This window comes from Electrophorus electricus, chromosome 18 (assembly GCF_041902795.1).
Source record: "Electrophorus electricus isolate QZ-2024a chromosome 18, ASM4190279v1, whole genome shotgun sequence".
Taxonomy (NCBI): Eukaryota; Metazoa; Chordata; class Actinopteri; order Gymnotiformes; family Gymnotidae; genus Electrophorus; species Electrophorus electricus.
Window position 1 is genome coordinate 6093463 of NC_137514.1, and position 16538 is coordinate 6110000.

The window sequence follows — 16538 nt, forward strand, 5'->3', positions numbered from 1 at the left end:
TCACAAAAAATAACTTCTACACCAAGAACACTTAACCACCCCTCACAACAATAACTCACCAAACAAATACCACATATTATAAAATATATTTACATATTTAATTAACCACAATACAAATGTTGGATTTCTGCAGACAGGTATGAAAGAGTACAAAAGTTTTTTTTCTTATGTATCTAGATTTTTAGCATACCTGCAGACAAGGTGGCAAACATTTGCACATAATACATAACATTAGTCTCTCTCTCTCTCTCTCTCTCTCTCTCACACACACACACACACTTCAGCCCATATTCTTCGAGATATTGAAGGGGCCCATCCCACAGATACAACCAGTGTCAGAATCAGTCCCAGAGGAATTAAGTAGCTACCTGGTTTGCATTTTCATAAGCTCCACCCCAAGTTAACCCCCACGCCCACTTCCCTATGTCCCATCTCCTACCAAATTCCAGGCCCATTTTCATATACCCCACCCCCAGCCAAACCCCACGCCTACTCCTCCTTGTTCCACCCATTCAGTAAAATCTCCAAAAATGTGAAAAATGTAGCTGTGCTGCTAAAGGAGAAACCCTGGAGTGTTAAACTTGAATGATGGCGTCACGGCAAACCCCTCATCATCCGTCTAATTTTTTTATTTTTTTTTTCTTCCAAAACCACATTCTTTCAGACAGGTTTCTCACTCTCCGTACGACGACATGGGTCCACTGACTAAGCGGTGTTGAGAGATTATGGCAGTCAGTTGATGGACCTGAAGAACAGTGTGTCGCTGCCACCAGTGTAAACACCCGCCGCCCCCTCAGTAGTGTGGTTGCTGTGGAATTGTGCACAGTTCCAGCAACATCTTGACAAAAAGCCACGCAGTAGTCCGAGCTTGACCGGGGAACTGCCACCGCAAAACTATAAAGTGCGTCTGTGGGTGGCCGTGGAGGGCACCGCAAGACCTGGAAAGGGAGCCATTCTCCAAAATAATCCTGCATGGTGCAAGATTATATAAATACCAAAACATCAGTGGGGCTTCAGCTATGATAAAAATAGAGAAAAAAAAAACCAATCTTGCTTAGTGCACCTTTAACCCCTGTAGCGACATCTTTATTCTTCATGTTTAAACTCGCCTAGATCCTGAGCATTGTGGGATATAACGCACATCTCTGAACACAGGTGGCAAACCAGGCTGGGTCTCGAATTTCAAAGAAAAAAAAAAAAACACACACACAAAGGCAATGGTCTTCTGCAAATTACAAGACCTTCCTTTAAAAAATTCAAATTCCACCTTAAAAAAACCCCCACCAAAAAAACCCCAAACAAACACATGAAACAGTAAAACGTAAACAGGCCATAACTTTTTGAAGTGTTAAGCAAACAGTTGCTAAATCAGCCTTCATTCTTTCTTGAAAGCTTCATTACTTGTCTTGAAATTCAAACACAGATGCTACAGAAGTGCAGTCTTGAGTGAAAGTCCCGTAACACGGCCTGTTCAACATATGTCATACTGACCTAGAATCAGGTCTGTCCACATAACTGTGCTTACTGGGACATTAGGCTGCAAAATCTGAAGTTAAATATGGACCAACCCTTCTCCAACTCTCAATATCTCTCTCTCACACACACACACACACACACACACACACGTCTGTCCATCACTGCTCCTGTTTCTCCGGTGCTGTGCCTGTCACCAGCAGCAGGTTACAGGCCATGAACTGTACGTTGAGCACGCTGCCCGTATCCCCGGAGTACAGCCCCACCAGCTCCGCACTGGAGCCGTCTGCCGCCGGCCCCGCCCCGCCCCCGTGCCCGCCCCGGATGTCCCACACCCGCACGGAGTTGTCCAGGGCGGCAGACGCCACTAGCGAGCTGTCCGGGCTGAACGACAGGGCCGTGACGGAGTGGGCGTGGCCGCGGAGGTCCTTCAGCAGGCCGCCCGACGCCAGGTCCCACAGCTTGACACGCTGGTCCTCGCCCGCCGATGCCAAGTACCGGCCGTTGGGCGAGAAGGCCAGGGCATGCACGGGCCCGCGGTGGCCCGTGAACAGGCGTGCCGTTGCCCCCTGCTGGATGCTCCACAGGCGCACAGTCTTGTCAGTGGAGCCTGTCGCCAGGTAGTTGGAGTTGGGGTGGAAGCGCGCGCAGTCGACGTCGGCCAGGTGGCCGGCGTAGACGCGCAGCGGGAAGGCGCGCGAGAGCGTCCAGAGGCGTGCCGTGCGGTCCTGTGACGCTGTGGCGAAGTACAGGCTGCACGGGCTCACGGCCACGTCCCACACGGGGTAGGCGTGGCCGGCGAACAGCGCCGCGTTGGTGAACGTGCGCAGGTCCCAGTAGCGCACCGTTGAGTCCTCAGAGCACGACAGTAGGCCCGAGCTGTCCGTCAGGAAGGCCGCGCGGTACACTGGCCCACAGTGGCCCCGCAGGGTCTTCGTCTCGCTCCCCGAGCTGTCCTCTTCATCCGCCTGAACAGAAATACACATAAACGTACAAACGTCGAGAAATAAACAGGTTAGGAAAATGAAGTTAACTATAGAAATATGGTTTAAAAGGTGGAAACAACCAACCAAAGAAGGATAATAAAGCGACTACGTAAGTTTTGAAAAATTAGACGACAAACTCAGAGCACAAACTAAGCACTTGAGAGACTTTGCGAGGCGTTTGTGGCATGCGTGGGTGTTTGTGGGCGTGGCCACACCTCCTCCTCCAGCACGTCACAGGCCAGCCGCACGGTGGCCACGTCGGCGGCGTGTGGCGCCGCCTTCAGCTTGCGGGCGCGCAGACTCCACAGCTTGACGGCGGAGCTGTCAAAGGCGGCGGCGAGGAGGCGGCTGTCGGGCGACACCTCGGCGCCGTTCAGGAGCCCCTCCGGGTCCCGGAAGGCGTAGAAGCAGACGGTGGTCAGCGAGGGCGGGCCCTCCCGCACGCGCTTGATGCAATCCTGCAGCGCCTCCAGCGCCGCCTCGCTCTGTGGCAGCCCTGCCGGGACCTCCACGGACTCCGCCCCCTCTGCCCCGTCCACCCCCGCCACGAGCCCCGCCCCGTAGAGCTGGTAGTCGGTGTGGCGCACGGCCGTCACCTCCACCTGTGATGGGACGAGAGAAACAGATTTTCCAGTATTTCGGATATTTTCCTATCCCAGATCGGAGGTGGTACAGTGAACAGCAGCATGCATAAAGCTCCGGTTTTGAACCTCAAGAAACCTTTTTTTTGCCCTCACAATTCACAGCATTTTAACATGGTCCCCCCCCCCCTCCCTACTGTAGTTTTACAGAAAGGGCCACAATTTGTCCCAAGTACACATAATTCCATCAAACTCTAACTATGATGCAATAAAGTGCCCCACATCCCCAAAATCCCCTGTAACACTTTTCAAACTACTCTGAATGCTAAAACCAGTGTGTTTTTGAAGTGCAACTTTAATGGTTTACTTTTTCCCCCCGCATTACGCTTTACTAAATGACTTATTCTGTACCATAACGACCACACAGACTTGACCTCCTCACGGCCGCTGCTCTGGCAGCAGGGTCACTCGCACCTGTAGGTGTGTGCTGAGCACCCTGCAGAGGGCGCTGTTGTCCTCACTCTGCAGGTAGCGTAGGAGGTAGCTGTAGGCGCGGTCTGTCAGGTGGACCACGTACTTGTGGTCCAGCAGGGCACACAGTTTGGAGTTTGAGGCCACATCCTGCAGCCACACACACACCAGACACAAACACACACCCGCTCAGGATTAGCGATGCGTTATTTCAACAGCACATCACACAGCAGACACAATACTTCCACAAGCTGCTACGGTATAGATTACATCCCATAGCTGGAATTTTATTTTATTTTATTTTTAAATAAAATCCTATTCAATACCCCCGTTGGAAACATTTCACTCATTTCCATGTCTGCTTCCAGGTCCTGATGCACCTTGGACCGAGGTGCCCGTTATGTGTCCAAACAAGGGCTTTGCTTCGGTTGTGAACGCGCCAGTCTCGCGGTGTGAGCGGCTGATTTCATACTTACTAACACGGTTACTGCAAGCCGCTGCTGAATTGGAAACTGTCCTGCTGTGAGAGTTGCTGTCAGCATGGCGACAGTCCAGCAGTGAGGGCTGCTGTTGTCATGGTGACTGACCTGTGGCGTGAGCACTCCACGGAGCTGCTCGACGATGGCCTTCTGCTCGCCATCCTGCTGAAAGAGCGAGTGGAAGCGGCCGTAGAATGCGTCTACTGCCCCCTTCAGGCCACAGCGCACCATGTCCAGATGCAGGTAGAGGAAGAGAGGAAACAGGACCGCGCTCACCTCCCGGCCCAACGGTATCTCCGCCTCTGACACGGAGGGGAGGAGGAAGGAGCACCGACAGACAGGAAGAGAGAGAAAAGAACCCTCATTGAAGTAAACCTCCACAATCCAGATTCGGTTTGCTACAAAATCCTGTGGTATCACGTTGAGGCTGTTGTCCACAGCCCAAGGTGACCTTCAGCTCCTCACAGAGAGCATTCTGCAAGGCTTACACCCCTGCCACATGTGCTATGAACATCACAAGCTGGTGGAGACTCAGAACAAACCAAAATGGTCCACCAGTCAGGTTCACCTGTGTTCTACTTACCCAGCAAAAAGGTGCGTAACCTGGAGAACTGAGACTCATACTGCTGAGAGTCTGAATGGCAGGGTGCTGCTGACACCACGTTTGCACAGCTAGACTCTGTTTGGACTGGAGATGAGAAAGCAAGAGATTTGTCTGATTTACCAAGAAATAACATGCAGTGAGATATCCACACACTTCAAATCCATCACCATCCCCAAATGAGCCCCAAACACAGACAACTAGTGTGTTGACCAACTCTGATGACAACCGTGCGGTCCTGTTAAGTACCCGTGAGACTGGCGGCCATTTCCTCTGCGGACTGCGTCAGCTTAGCCCCTTTGAGCGAGCTCTCTACATCCACATACTGGCGCCGCTTCAGGTACTGCGCCACCGCGTACTGGATCTGCTCCGCACGGCCCCGTTTCATCACCTGCGGAGAGAAAATGTACCGGGAGCCACGGGAGGATTAGGCAACCCAACCAACGTGAGCTTCTTCGACTGCGGTGCTCAGGAAGTCACTGGGCAGAGTGCAATAGCGCCCATTTCAAATTACGTTCGTTTACTTCGAAAACTCTCCACGGCATATGCCGTCAAGAAACCGAGGTCCACTCGGTAGTTCAACAGACCCACATTTCAGTCCCTTTTTTGGGAGGGGAAATTGCAGTGCAACGAAATGAATCAATGAATGAGTCGACGGAGCTGGTTGAGCTACGAAGCACCTCCGTTACCTCTGCATCTGTCTGCTAACTAGCTACACAGCAACGAAAGAGCCCAAACTGGCAACGAGCAACCCAGGAAAGAAAATACATGGCATGTTAGCTCCCACAGGCCGATAAATGACTTTTTTTGAAGACGTAACGTAGCGATCTGTCCGAACAAGAGCCGCCTGCGAGGGTGTTTCTGCGCAGGGTTAGCTTAGCAAGCCCAGCTAATCACACAGGGCCTTCACAGTTGCGCATACGGCCGGGACTAGTGCCCGCTAGAAAAGCGCACGCCACGGCCAGTTACTCTTATACTCACTGCATGTCCTTCTCCTCTGAAGGTAAAAGGAAAAAAGGGGAAAAAATCCTAAAATTAATGAGAGTTTTCACAGCTGAGGGGATGCTCGGTGTCGCCGCTCCATCATCGACGGCTTCACGCGTTCGTCAAAGCGTGAAGCCAGCGACGATAGGAATAGTTTCGCTTATCGCTCAGCGAGACCGACATTACAAACACTAAACTTACATTATTTTAACTCCTTATGTGTAATAATACTTACATCTAGGCTTTATTTTTTACATAAACATATTAAATCAATAATAATAATAATAATAGTAATAAAACACACTCAAACAAGAATATACATATTAATAATGTATCATACCACACTGGACAGCTATGATATTCCCATTTTCAGTGTATTATTAGTGTATGTATCAATTGTGTCCATAGTAGGCCTCCATGTAGATGAATGAAATCAAAGTATTAATATACATACATATTAATAACCAGTTCAACACCATCACGTGTTAATGGGATTCAGCTGAACCTGACGCTTTTCAGTGAGTGGAGAGATTTGACACCAATACGTTTAAGGTTTATTCATGCCTTCTGCTTATGGACTCAGTGTGAACTCTACAGACACTGCATGTAAGGTAATGCTAAACAGAATATAGTGAATTAGTTCAAAATTAAATACTAAACTGCAAAGTTGTCCATGAATAGAATTACATCGCTGGTGTCAGTTTTTCGGAGTCCCGCGGAGACAATAGTTACGGTATGGCTTCATTCTTGGCTACTGAAGCGTTCTCCCACAATTCATTGCTAGCGAAGCCACTGTGTAGGAGGTGCTGATGGCAGCGGCGAAACGCAGGGAGGCACTGCAGAGAGGGCGACGCGCTCCCCGCCCCAGACGCGGCCTGCACCGGCGGCTCCACGGAGCTACAGCTGGAGCACTACTGGCACGTTGACGCTTCACGCAGACTGTTGCAACACCTGTCTTAGTTTCAGCCTGAAGTCCATTTCTCAATGTCCGCACATCGGTCCAAGACGCCGTCAGCTGTTACGAGTGTACTTTCAAACGTGTCTGATCATTCATTCGTCAGGTTTACCATTCAATCCGTTAATCAGTGATGTATAAATCGAGAAACATTTGATTCGCCGATAGTGTGAGTATAAGCAGGAACACTCCAGCTCCGGTGACACTCGTTCAGTGTCTTTAACTGCATCTCCTCCCTTCACTCACGCGTGAAAGCCTCTCGCCTTCATCCGCTCCGGAGCCGATCTCGCTGCACGGCAGCGCCCCGTAATCAGCTGCACACCGGCGTACGCCAGTGGGCAGAGCGCCACACTTCGGGGCCTTTTTCACTCATACGTTTTTTCACCGCCACGTTCCTTTTTTGCGCTCGTCGTGTTGGTCGCTGCGTAACATGCTGTAGCATTTGTTTTATCTGTCCCCCAGCAGAAGTTCAGCATAGTGTGCATATTTCTTATTCAAACATCCATATTTTTTTTCCCTAAACATTCTAGATTGTGTGGGGTTTTTTTGTCAGATCACTGGGACTGTACTGTATTTGAAAGTTATTCATTTTCTGTATTCTTTAATGTCTCTCTGCGTATACATCAGTATCATAAAGACCAACGCAGGCACGGTGATGTGAGCGCACTGCCTGGTTGCTAAAGTCAGTGCTCCACTGGCGTGGTGGTGGAGGACCTCCCACCGTCTCACTTGGATGGAGTCCTCTGGGCTGCGTGCTAGCAGAGGCCTGCTAGAGTGTCCAGGAGAACTTGGAGCAATCAGACAGGGTTGGGGGGGGCTCACGTCGACCTCCGTGTCTGTCGTGATCGCCGTGCTGATAAGCCTGGCTGCACATCCGCATAAGTTCGCTGTTAAAAATGGCCCTACAGGCGGAGCAGATGGGGTTCAGTGCGGCCCCGTATATCCCGCTAGGGTGGAACGTAATCCTCCACGAGGAAGGCAGACAAGCGCGGGGTTTCTACCTGCCGCCGCGCCGGGAGCGAACTGAGCAGGATGAAATGCCCGGGCCAACTGCCCAAAGCACACCGAACAATGACCCCCGGGAGTTGCCCGAAACGGCTGCCCAATGTGCTGCGGACAGATACAAGCGCAAGACGGACAGAATGCCCACCTACTGAACCCAGTCAGCACTGGTCGTCATGGCAGCGTCCCCAGATCTGGCGATGACAGCAGACGATGCTGAATGTGTGTCACTGGTATGACGTGGAGTATCATCTTTGGACGTCGGGGTTTGCATGTTTCATCGAGTCCTATATGAGTCAACGTGTTATTCGTGAGCGAGTCTGTAGTCAGTCGTAATGCAGTTCACGTCAGCTGAGGATCAAGCGCAGTCATCATGCAGTAAATAACCAGATAACCGGGGCAACAGTAAATAAGCAGATAACCGGGGCAACAGTAAGGTCACTAACGCGGCGCCCTGCACGTCACGCACGCAGTCTCGTGCGCCGAGTGTGTGCGTTTGCGCGTCGCTGATCAATGGGGATAATTAGATTAGATGTACTTTCCCCCTCCCTCCCGCACCTGTTGTCTCCGCGGTAGGGCTTTTTTTTGTTTTTTGTTTTTTGCGGCGCTCTTCTGCTTTCGGGTATAGAGGCAGTCCAGCGATGAGCTCTCGCTTCACGGCATAGGAACAATATGACTATTAAAGCAGTATCCTAACGAAATGAAACCGCACAACCACAGGGACCAGCCAGGGAAAGAATAAACGAGCACCCCCGAGTCCCTAATACACATTATGCACAGAAAAGTGCTCACAAGGCGGATGACTCATCGGCTCGTAGGAACGTGCGCGCGCGCTCCGCAACGCTCGAGCGTTAAGCATTCATTCGTTCAGGCGAACGCGCTAGGAGGACTGGCCGCGCGTGACTGATTCCACCGCGTCGCGTGCTGGCAGCGACTGTCGAGCGCGTCGCTGCCGTCAGATCCTCTCGCGGGGACGGCTCATCCGCAGACACGGGGCGCGAGCGTGTGAGAAGTGACAGGCGGAGGCTGGGAGAGCGCGAGCGGCGGTGTCGCCCGCTAAGGCTCGTTTCTGTCCCGTTGGGTGTCCCAGAGCCACTGATTCCCGGTTAGCAAATAGATAGCCTTGCTATGTGTTATCGTGGAAATGACAGATGCGGCAAATAGACCTACTCACTGAACTCATCACTTTTATATGTCCTCTGAACAAGTGAATTTAGAAACACATCTAAATGGTTAGAAAAAATAGTATGTTGCTTAATCTCTATGCTTATGCAGTAAAGAACATAAAAAATTATAATGAATCTCTTTGTTAATAAATGATTAGGCAAAAAACGTGCATAGCATAGCCTATATGCACTAAAGAACATAAGAAATAATCACGAATCTCTTTGTTAACAAATGTGGTCCAGGTCCACTTTCCGGTAGCCGTATTGTCTATCTGATTTTGTATGTGGTCCGACTCTTCTATTCTTTGTGGACGTCACTCTTTAGGTTGTAGTACCCGGTGTTCACTGTTCGTACTATTTGTAAGGGGCTAACCATGTGCATCCCGCACACGTTTGTAATCTCTCTTTCTTTGGTCTTTCTATCTGCCCCTCTTCTTCTACCCAGGGTTCTTATGTTTCCTTTTCTCTCTCCACCCACCCTGAGCCCCTTCTCGTCCTCCCTGCACCTTCTCCATCCATCCTCACCACTTGTCTCGTCTCTCTACCGTATATTTCTCTCTCGCCTTCTCAGCGTCAGTCTCACGCCCTCTGGGTAATGGTCTTCTCTGTTTTATTCAGTGGCTGTCTGCCATGGAGATGTTGACCCGGTTCTGTGTCAGGCAGCGATTAAATGACCTCTGAAGTGAACACAGAGAGCACCAACAGCAGCACGACAAGCAGAATGAACACAGGGTAAACACTGAACTCGTTCTTACCCAATTGGAATTTCTCACATTTCAGCATGTACATTTAAAGAAAAGAGGGTGGAAGAGAGAGAGAGAGAGAGAGAGCAAGCAAGCAAATTGCAGACAAAATGTGCATGTATATAATAACTTTGCCCCTCTGTTTAGGGTGTAACACCGGACATTGGGTCTGTGAAGTCATAATGGCTTTATTCCAAATGTCAGAAATAGTGTAATATATAAAAATGTTGTCAGATAATACTGGACCACGGTTTGTAAATGTGTCCTGATTGCAGATTATGAGATCATGATGCCCGGATGGAGCCATCAATTATCCCTGATCAGTCGCCCCCCCTACACACCAGCCCACTTTATCTGCCCTCTGGAGGCACAAAGTAAATGCACACACACACAAACACAGACACGCACGCACACACTCATCAGAAAGCCTTTCGCCGTGTCGTTATGATCCACATGTGAACTCCTAACCCGTGAGAACTCACTTGGTCTCTCCTGCTTCAACAGGAGATGCTGCTGGTTGTTCTTATCTCAGTCCTCCAGTCCTCAGCAGGACTCAACGCTCCTCCACAGCGGTGACTCCGAGCATGCGGGCACAGAGCAGCGCTTCCTCTGGAAGTGCTAACGCGGCTAGTATTGAGGAGAACAGCAGTCAGAGGCGGTGGGGGAGGCACACACAGGTCTACAGGTCATCCTGCATTGGTAGCCGCTGCAGCATTAGGCTGTTTGAGAGACGGGTGCTTTTACGCTGCCGTTCTGGCCCGGGAGACTCGAGGACGGAGGGGGTTTTAATTGCCGATATACGTTATTCGGATGTGGGTGGAACTGCACGGAGCTGCGAGTCCGCGAGGGCTCTGCACAGCGTTTCTCTTTTCCTTTTTGTCTGTATTATGTTCTTGTTGTTGCCTTTATGCAAATGTATTACCTGACTCTGACACACTTCCTGTATGCAACAGAAACCACAGAAGGGAAGCTGTTGTCTGACCTTCGAGGATGTGACTGTGTGTGAGTGTAAGTGTGCCAAGTATGTCACACAAATCCTGTACAGCTTGAAAATAACAAGAAATATCAAAAAGGGAGGCTAGCATAATTATTGAATGCATGCGTGTGTGTGTGTATTGGGTAGGTGTTAGTTTATGTATGCGAGGGAGAGAAAAACATCTGTATGTTTCCATTTGTTTGAGAGATGTACGTATACATCACGTGTGCTGAGGTAATAGAAAGTGAGGAAGCAGCTTAAGCCTGACTTCTCTTTAGGAAAAGAAACCACTCAGTCTCCTGCTTCTGTTGCTATTATCTCATCTCTCTGTCTCCAGTGTCAAAGCTGAACTATAGGGCAGTTGCTTGGAGACTGAAAATAGAATAACCTGGAATGGTCAAACCACATTACATTGGTTTTTTTTAAAAAAAAAAAAAAGCGATTCCAACTTAAAATAATAAGTAACCGATTTGATCACCTTTGGTACAACTTTGAGGTCGATTTGTTCCCCAAAATTACAAATTTACATTGTCACAAGTCACCTGAACTTGAATTTCATTCAGATCAGTAATCATAACCTAATATTTGAAGTTGGCAGAACTTGATATATCAAGTAAAATAACTCTAAATTTCATGTGAGAATAGCCAATTACAAATTGCTATGAAATGTGTTACTTAAACATTTTTAATTAGACAAACTCCAAAGTGTTTGGTGTACAAGGAAACAGCAGTACACTAGTAAACTGGACTATGTAAACGTATGTAAGCTAATGAAATAAAAACACATCAATATATTTAAAGATTTATTAACAGTATAGACAGTTAAACTCTGCACTTTTAAGCATAACGTAACTTAATTGTTCTGAATGTGAGATCCGCCATTCGTTTAAATTCTACTCTATGGGTGACTGATGAAATATTGAAATCTGGAAAATGTGTTGCAAAGATGTTCTTCCTTCTTTTACCCATGCTCAGTCATTTCAACATTCCGGCTGTTGTGCTTAACCAACACATATTATGTGGAACCAGTAAGGCTGACCGACCAAACATTCTCTTTTTCTGAAAGTAACATTTTAAGTTAAAGGACAAAAATTATATAGTTAATGATGCAACATATTTTTGTTTATTTTGGGCCAGCTATTTTCATATTTTATGTTGTGCCAACAAATATTCTTTAATTCGCAGAGCAATTCTGCACTTGTATTTTTTACATTGAATGTTTAGGTTGTCTTGAGAAAATGCAGTTATGCAAGTGAGAAAGAACAGAGCAGTAAATTATGTCACTGTGGACTGGGGCTTGCGGATTATATCAGAAACACAACTGGGATACTGTGCATCCCATAAAGGGATTCTAGACTGTCAGACATGCAAAAGATGTTTGCACTCATTTAGTTTAAGAACCACTTTAATTGTGACTGTGAAAGGATTGTTTCTAGCAGTGACAGTTGACCCTGTATTTATAACATACGTGTATTTGTTTTATTCTGTTTTCGTGTTCTCCACTTAGTGTTGAAGTTAGAATCACCCCATTTGATGAGTGCCATGCCAGCTCATGCATACACAAACTGAATGATACTTCAGCGGCAGGGACTGTCCCCATTCTTTTCACATTAGAATTGTTCGCTTCTCACCCTTTAATAAATCGTCAATGGACAAACCTGGGTGACATTTATTAATTCTACAGTCTAGATGCAGCATAGAATAAAATTAAACACCTAAAAAGGAATTATTAATTAACTCTAAATTATGAAAAAAAAGGAACTGTGTAAAAGTATTTTTTTCCACACAAGTATATGTATATAAAAGTATTATGACTTTACTCAGAAATGTACAGATTCACCAAACATTTGACCAAACTACACAGTTAGTACATGACTACAGTACAGTTTACCTAAATAAATATAACAAATTTACTGCCCACCTTTGTACAAAGTTATTAGACAAAGTCGGATGTGTTTGAAATAGCTCATGTATGCCCACCATATACATGATACTAAAACTTTTCCAGTCACAATTTTTAAAATAATAAATCAGCAGTGTATGAGGACAGACAGTACCAAAGTGAGTGTTATACACGAATGAACGCAGCGTCTCCGACCCACGGTGCTTACATTAGTCAGCCGTGTAGGAAAGCTTGCGGAGTGTGTGTGTGTGTGTGTGTGTGTGTGTGTGTGTGTGTGTGTGTGTTTAGTAGGACAGATCTTATGGGATATGTTCTTTATTGGACGCTTATTTTCTTTCACATTTAAACTACATTACCTCTGAATATAAAAAATTTCCTCCCTCTATCTTTTCTGTTATTCTCTCTGTCTCCGATACGGCGAGGTATCAAGCATAATACGTGAATAGTAACCACTCGTAAACTAGCGCCATTCTCCCCTTTTAAAGCCTGCTAGGCGTCACCTACCCATGTCTCTAGCTCAGTCCGGGGCCGAAAGCGTTAATTACGCTCCGGTCTTGTTTGCAGGGAAGGGGGTGGTAGGGGAGTAAACGGCGATCTCGAGGGTACTCATTGTAGCCTATATATGGATCGACCAGACTAGGTTGTAACCTACTTTCAAGATATGACAGATCATCTGGTCTTCGGCATTCATTCGGAAACAGCCTGCTGGAGCGAGACCGGACCATCGTAGCGCTTCCTGGACGCAAATGAAGCGGCCACACGGTGGAGGTTGCAGCGGGCGCTACGCGACGCGATGATGAGATCGCGTGTTCTCCTCCGCGGGGGCCTCGCGCTGATCCGTTAGGACGGAGGCGCGAGCGGTCCGGCGGCGTCTGCCACTGCCCGTCCTAGTCCTGCGCGAGCGGAGGATGCCCCCCCGCATGCCATGCCACCGTCCGCTGGGGAAGCGGTAACGAGGACTCGAGCCCTCCCGCGGCTTCACCCGTCTTCCCGGATCACAGTTGCACAAGCCATGTCAGTGACGATGCAATGACCCAAGCAATGCCGTTATTTTCCTGCTGCAGTGTGGACTATAAGATGTTTAATACCATTGAGCTAATCGGCAACATCCGAGATGTGGCTATTTTCGATATTGATTGAAAAGTAAACGTTTCACTCAGGCAAAACACGTCGTAACTACACGGACGGTGCAGCTTTTGGGAGCAATATGAAACTTTCGCTTAACTGTCGTTTCACGGGCGTTTAGCTGTCCGTTTGTCTGCAACTGCAAAAGCAACGGAACTGTTATCGCTGCAAAGTGACAGTACGTCCGCTCAAAGCGGCTGAGTAACAAGTCAGTTCTGTCCATCCACGCGCTCTCCGGGAAAAGCACGTGCTACTGGACTATGCGTGGGTGCAAATGACGTTTCTGTTGGTGCACCCCTAATTTAAAATAGCCTGGTCAAAAAAAAAAACCCCAAAAAAACCCGCGATGACCGAGAGATCGAGTGACGTCAAGGATGACGCCGGTATTATACGCCGGCGGAGGATGCAGGTGAGAAGATTTATGCTGTTATACCGAGTAAACGTTCCTACGTGACAGTGCTAAAACCGAATGCTGAATTGCTTATTAAGGTTTCATTGCTATGTGCAAGTTATTAAATCTAAGTTTTGTTTGTTTAATGTAAAACTGTTTATTACCGGTCCTGTCGCAGACCTACTGAATTAAGTCGTTTTAACTGAAACAGAGCGTGTCTGAGATTGGGTTTGTGCTCTTTAATACCCCGTTTCCTAAATAATAACACAGAGATACGATTACTTTCAGCTCTCTGAACATATAGACTTTTCATCTGCAAAAACTGTGTATGCGTGTGTGCGCGCGTGTGCGTGTATATGTGTGTGTGTGTGTGTGTGTGTGTGTGTGTGTGTGTGCACATATGCTTTCACTATCTCCCTGTGACCTAGCTTTGCATAAGGCTTCATGCTTCCTCTCTGTTTAGCTCAAAGGTTTGTGTGTGTAAACCACAAAGGGAAGCTTATTGATAAATTGGTGATTGTTGTTACTATTGTTAATATTACTACTATTATATTTACTTTTATTATCAATATATCGTAAATTGTTAACCCACATGTGGTTTTGATGCCTCAAGGGCTTTTTAAACTGTCTGTCACTCTCTCTCACTCTATTTATCTATGTATCTATCTATCTTTGTCTATCTATCTATCTATCTATCTATCTATCTATCTATCTATCTATCTATCTATCTATCTATCTATCTATCTATCTATCTCTCTATGTCTTTCACTCTCTCTCTCTCTCTCTCTCTCTCTCTCTCTCTATGTCTCTCACTCTATCTCTCTCTCTCTCTCTCTCTCTCTCTCTCTCTCTCTCTCTCTCTCTCTCTCGTAGGCTGTTTCTCTTTCACTGCTAGGTGTATCCCATACAACCGAGCCCCTGTAACTTAAGATCCATTTTACACTTTTTACAATTGCTTAAGTATGATTTTGAAAACAGGGCTCATTCTTGCAAACACTACACACAATTCCCACAGCTAAACACACCAGTTATTGACCAGAACTGTGTTTTTGATAGTTGTCTCCTGTTCCTTTGAGTATACGAAGCCGCTTCTTCCTTGACGTTCTCAATCCTCTGTAGACCAATCAAAATGCATGTAAACTGTCACATTGGTTCAAACATGGAATCCAGTGAATGAGTACCAAAACTCCCTGATGTAGAGTATGTAGTAGGCTGCATTGTACTGATTTTACTGTAGGCAGGAGAGAAAAGCTGTTTTTGCGCCTGTGCTGTTGTTGAAATGTCCGGATTACCGTTGCAACACTATGTGTGCAGGCGCAGGGCTAAACTCTCTGACCGGCCTCTTACAACGTGGTTGGATAATGCTGCTCGGATCTCATCTCCTAAATCTGATCCCAGTCTTCTTTCTTTGCATCCTCTAGGCCTGACTCCACCGCTCTCTGTCCCTCTCCCTCTTACTGCATTGCCCTTCATTTTTGTTGAAGACAGGTGCCTAATTGTAGACTCACCAATCAGGCGTAAGCACTATAAACAGGCAGCGGGTGAGTTTACCCACGTGTCTGTGCACCTGAGGACTGCGTTTGGTCAGGGCGTGGTATTCTGAAAGGCAGTGCCTTGAATGGCAAGGTGACTTCCTGTTAGATTTCTGTCTAATGAAGAGAAGTGAGTTTAGTGTTTTCGGATGACACATTGTGAAGTTTTTAGCAAAAAGGCAGAGGCCGAGAAAGTGCTTATAGCTGTGCGGATCCAGGCTTAGGTCATGGTCCTTGATTGTCAGGTTTCACTTAAATTTTTTTTTAAAAAATTGTATATAAACCATCATAAAAACCTTTTAGAAGCTCTTCTGTGATAACAGAAAAGGGGGTTTTAATACTTTTCTGTTAGCTTGTTCAGATATTCGCTTTGACTCTGCCCTCAGAGGCAGCCTTGTCTGTCACGCTGCCCGGGCTACAGTTGGACCGTGAACATGCCTCCAGAGGGTGGCCATTCCTGCCCGGAAACCTTGTTCTGCTTCAGCACCTGCCTGAGGTGCAGGGAACGGCCTTGTGTGCAGCGAGCTCCGTGTCTCCACCCTTTCAGGAGTGGTGGAGGGGCTTTCCCGTACTGCTGCGTCCCTCACAGCGCTGGATGGCAACTTCTCAGACTCTTACCTGCAGAGAGGAATTGTGGGGAGGCAGTGTAACGGCTTGTTTGTGTTCGTGTATGTCTGTTTTATGTGTGTTATGTGTGTATTATGTGTTGTGTAGCTATTATATGAGTTGTGTGTGTGTGTGTGTGAGTGTGTGTGTGTGTGTGTGTGTGTGTGTGTGTGTGTGTGTGTGTGTGTGTGTGTATATGTGTGTATGTGTGTGTGTGTGTGTGTGTATTAGCCCTGCATGGCTCCACCATGTCTCTAATCTTCAGATCAATGTAGCAGCAGTATGAGTTTCCCATGAGATTACTCTCTCTCTCTCTCTCTCTCTCACACACACACACACACCTCAGTGTGCTTAATCGGTATAATGGCTTATGCTTCAGTATAGGCAAGACGAACATACACACACACACACACACACACACACACACACACAGAAAGTGAGGCAAGATTTATTTATGTAGCAAATTTAATACCACCATTGCTGACCAAAGTCCTGTACAAGCTTAATGTTAAAAAGGAACATAAATAAAACAAACACAGTTATAGCATTGAAAGCTAATTCTTA

At 47.3% G+C, this 16538-nt stretch overlaps 2 protein-coding genes and 1 long non-coding RNA gene across 4 annotated transcripts in view; 2 read left to right on the forward strand and 1 right to left on the reverse strand.

Moving 5' to 3' along the window:
• Positions 1–71: 71 nt before the first annotated feature.
• Positions 72–5695, reverse strand: taf5l (TAF5-like RNA polymerase II, p300/CBP-associated factor (PCAF)-associated factor). Its single transcript, XM_035535193.2, has 7 exons — positions 5573–5695; positions 4841–4982; positions 4574–4678; positions 4099–4292; positions 3515–3661; positions 2675–3061; positions 72–2441 (listed from the first exon to the last, which is right to left on the reverse strand). The coding sequence occupies exons 2-7, from the start codon at positions 4977–4979 to the stop codon at positions 1635–1637; spliced, it is 1779 nt and encodes a 592-aa protein (XP_035391086.1). The 5' UTR covers positions 4980–4982; positions 5573–5695; the 3' UTR covers positions 72–1634.
• Positions 5696–5805: 110 nt separating this feature from the next.
• Positions 5806–10968, forward strand: LOC145651926 (uncharacterized). The gene is made up of 4 exons (XR_014118029.1): positions 5806–8637; positions 9317–9430; positions 9717–9815; positions 9946–10968. It is a non-coding gene; the product is annotated as an uncharacterized LOC145651926 (long non-coding RNA).
• A 244-nt stretch (positions 10969–11212) lies between these two features.
• mast1a (microtubule associated serine/threonine kinase 1a) overlaps positions 11213–16538 on the forward strand; it is a 60685-nt gene continuing 55359 nt past the window's right edge. The window contains exon 1 of one of the 2 annotated variants that reach the window (XM_027013729.3): positions 11213–13854. In XM_027013729.3, the coding sequence (XP_026869530.2) occupies positions 13792–13854 (63 nt within the window). In that variant the 5' untranslated portion in view covers positions 11213–13791. The remainder of the gene's footprint in view (positions 13855–16538) is intronic. The other variant, XM_027013728.3, reaches the window with a different exon arrangement.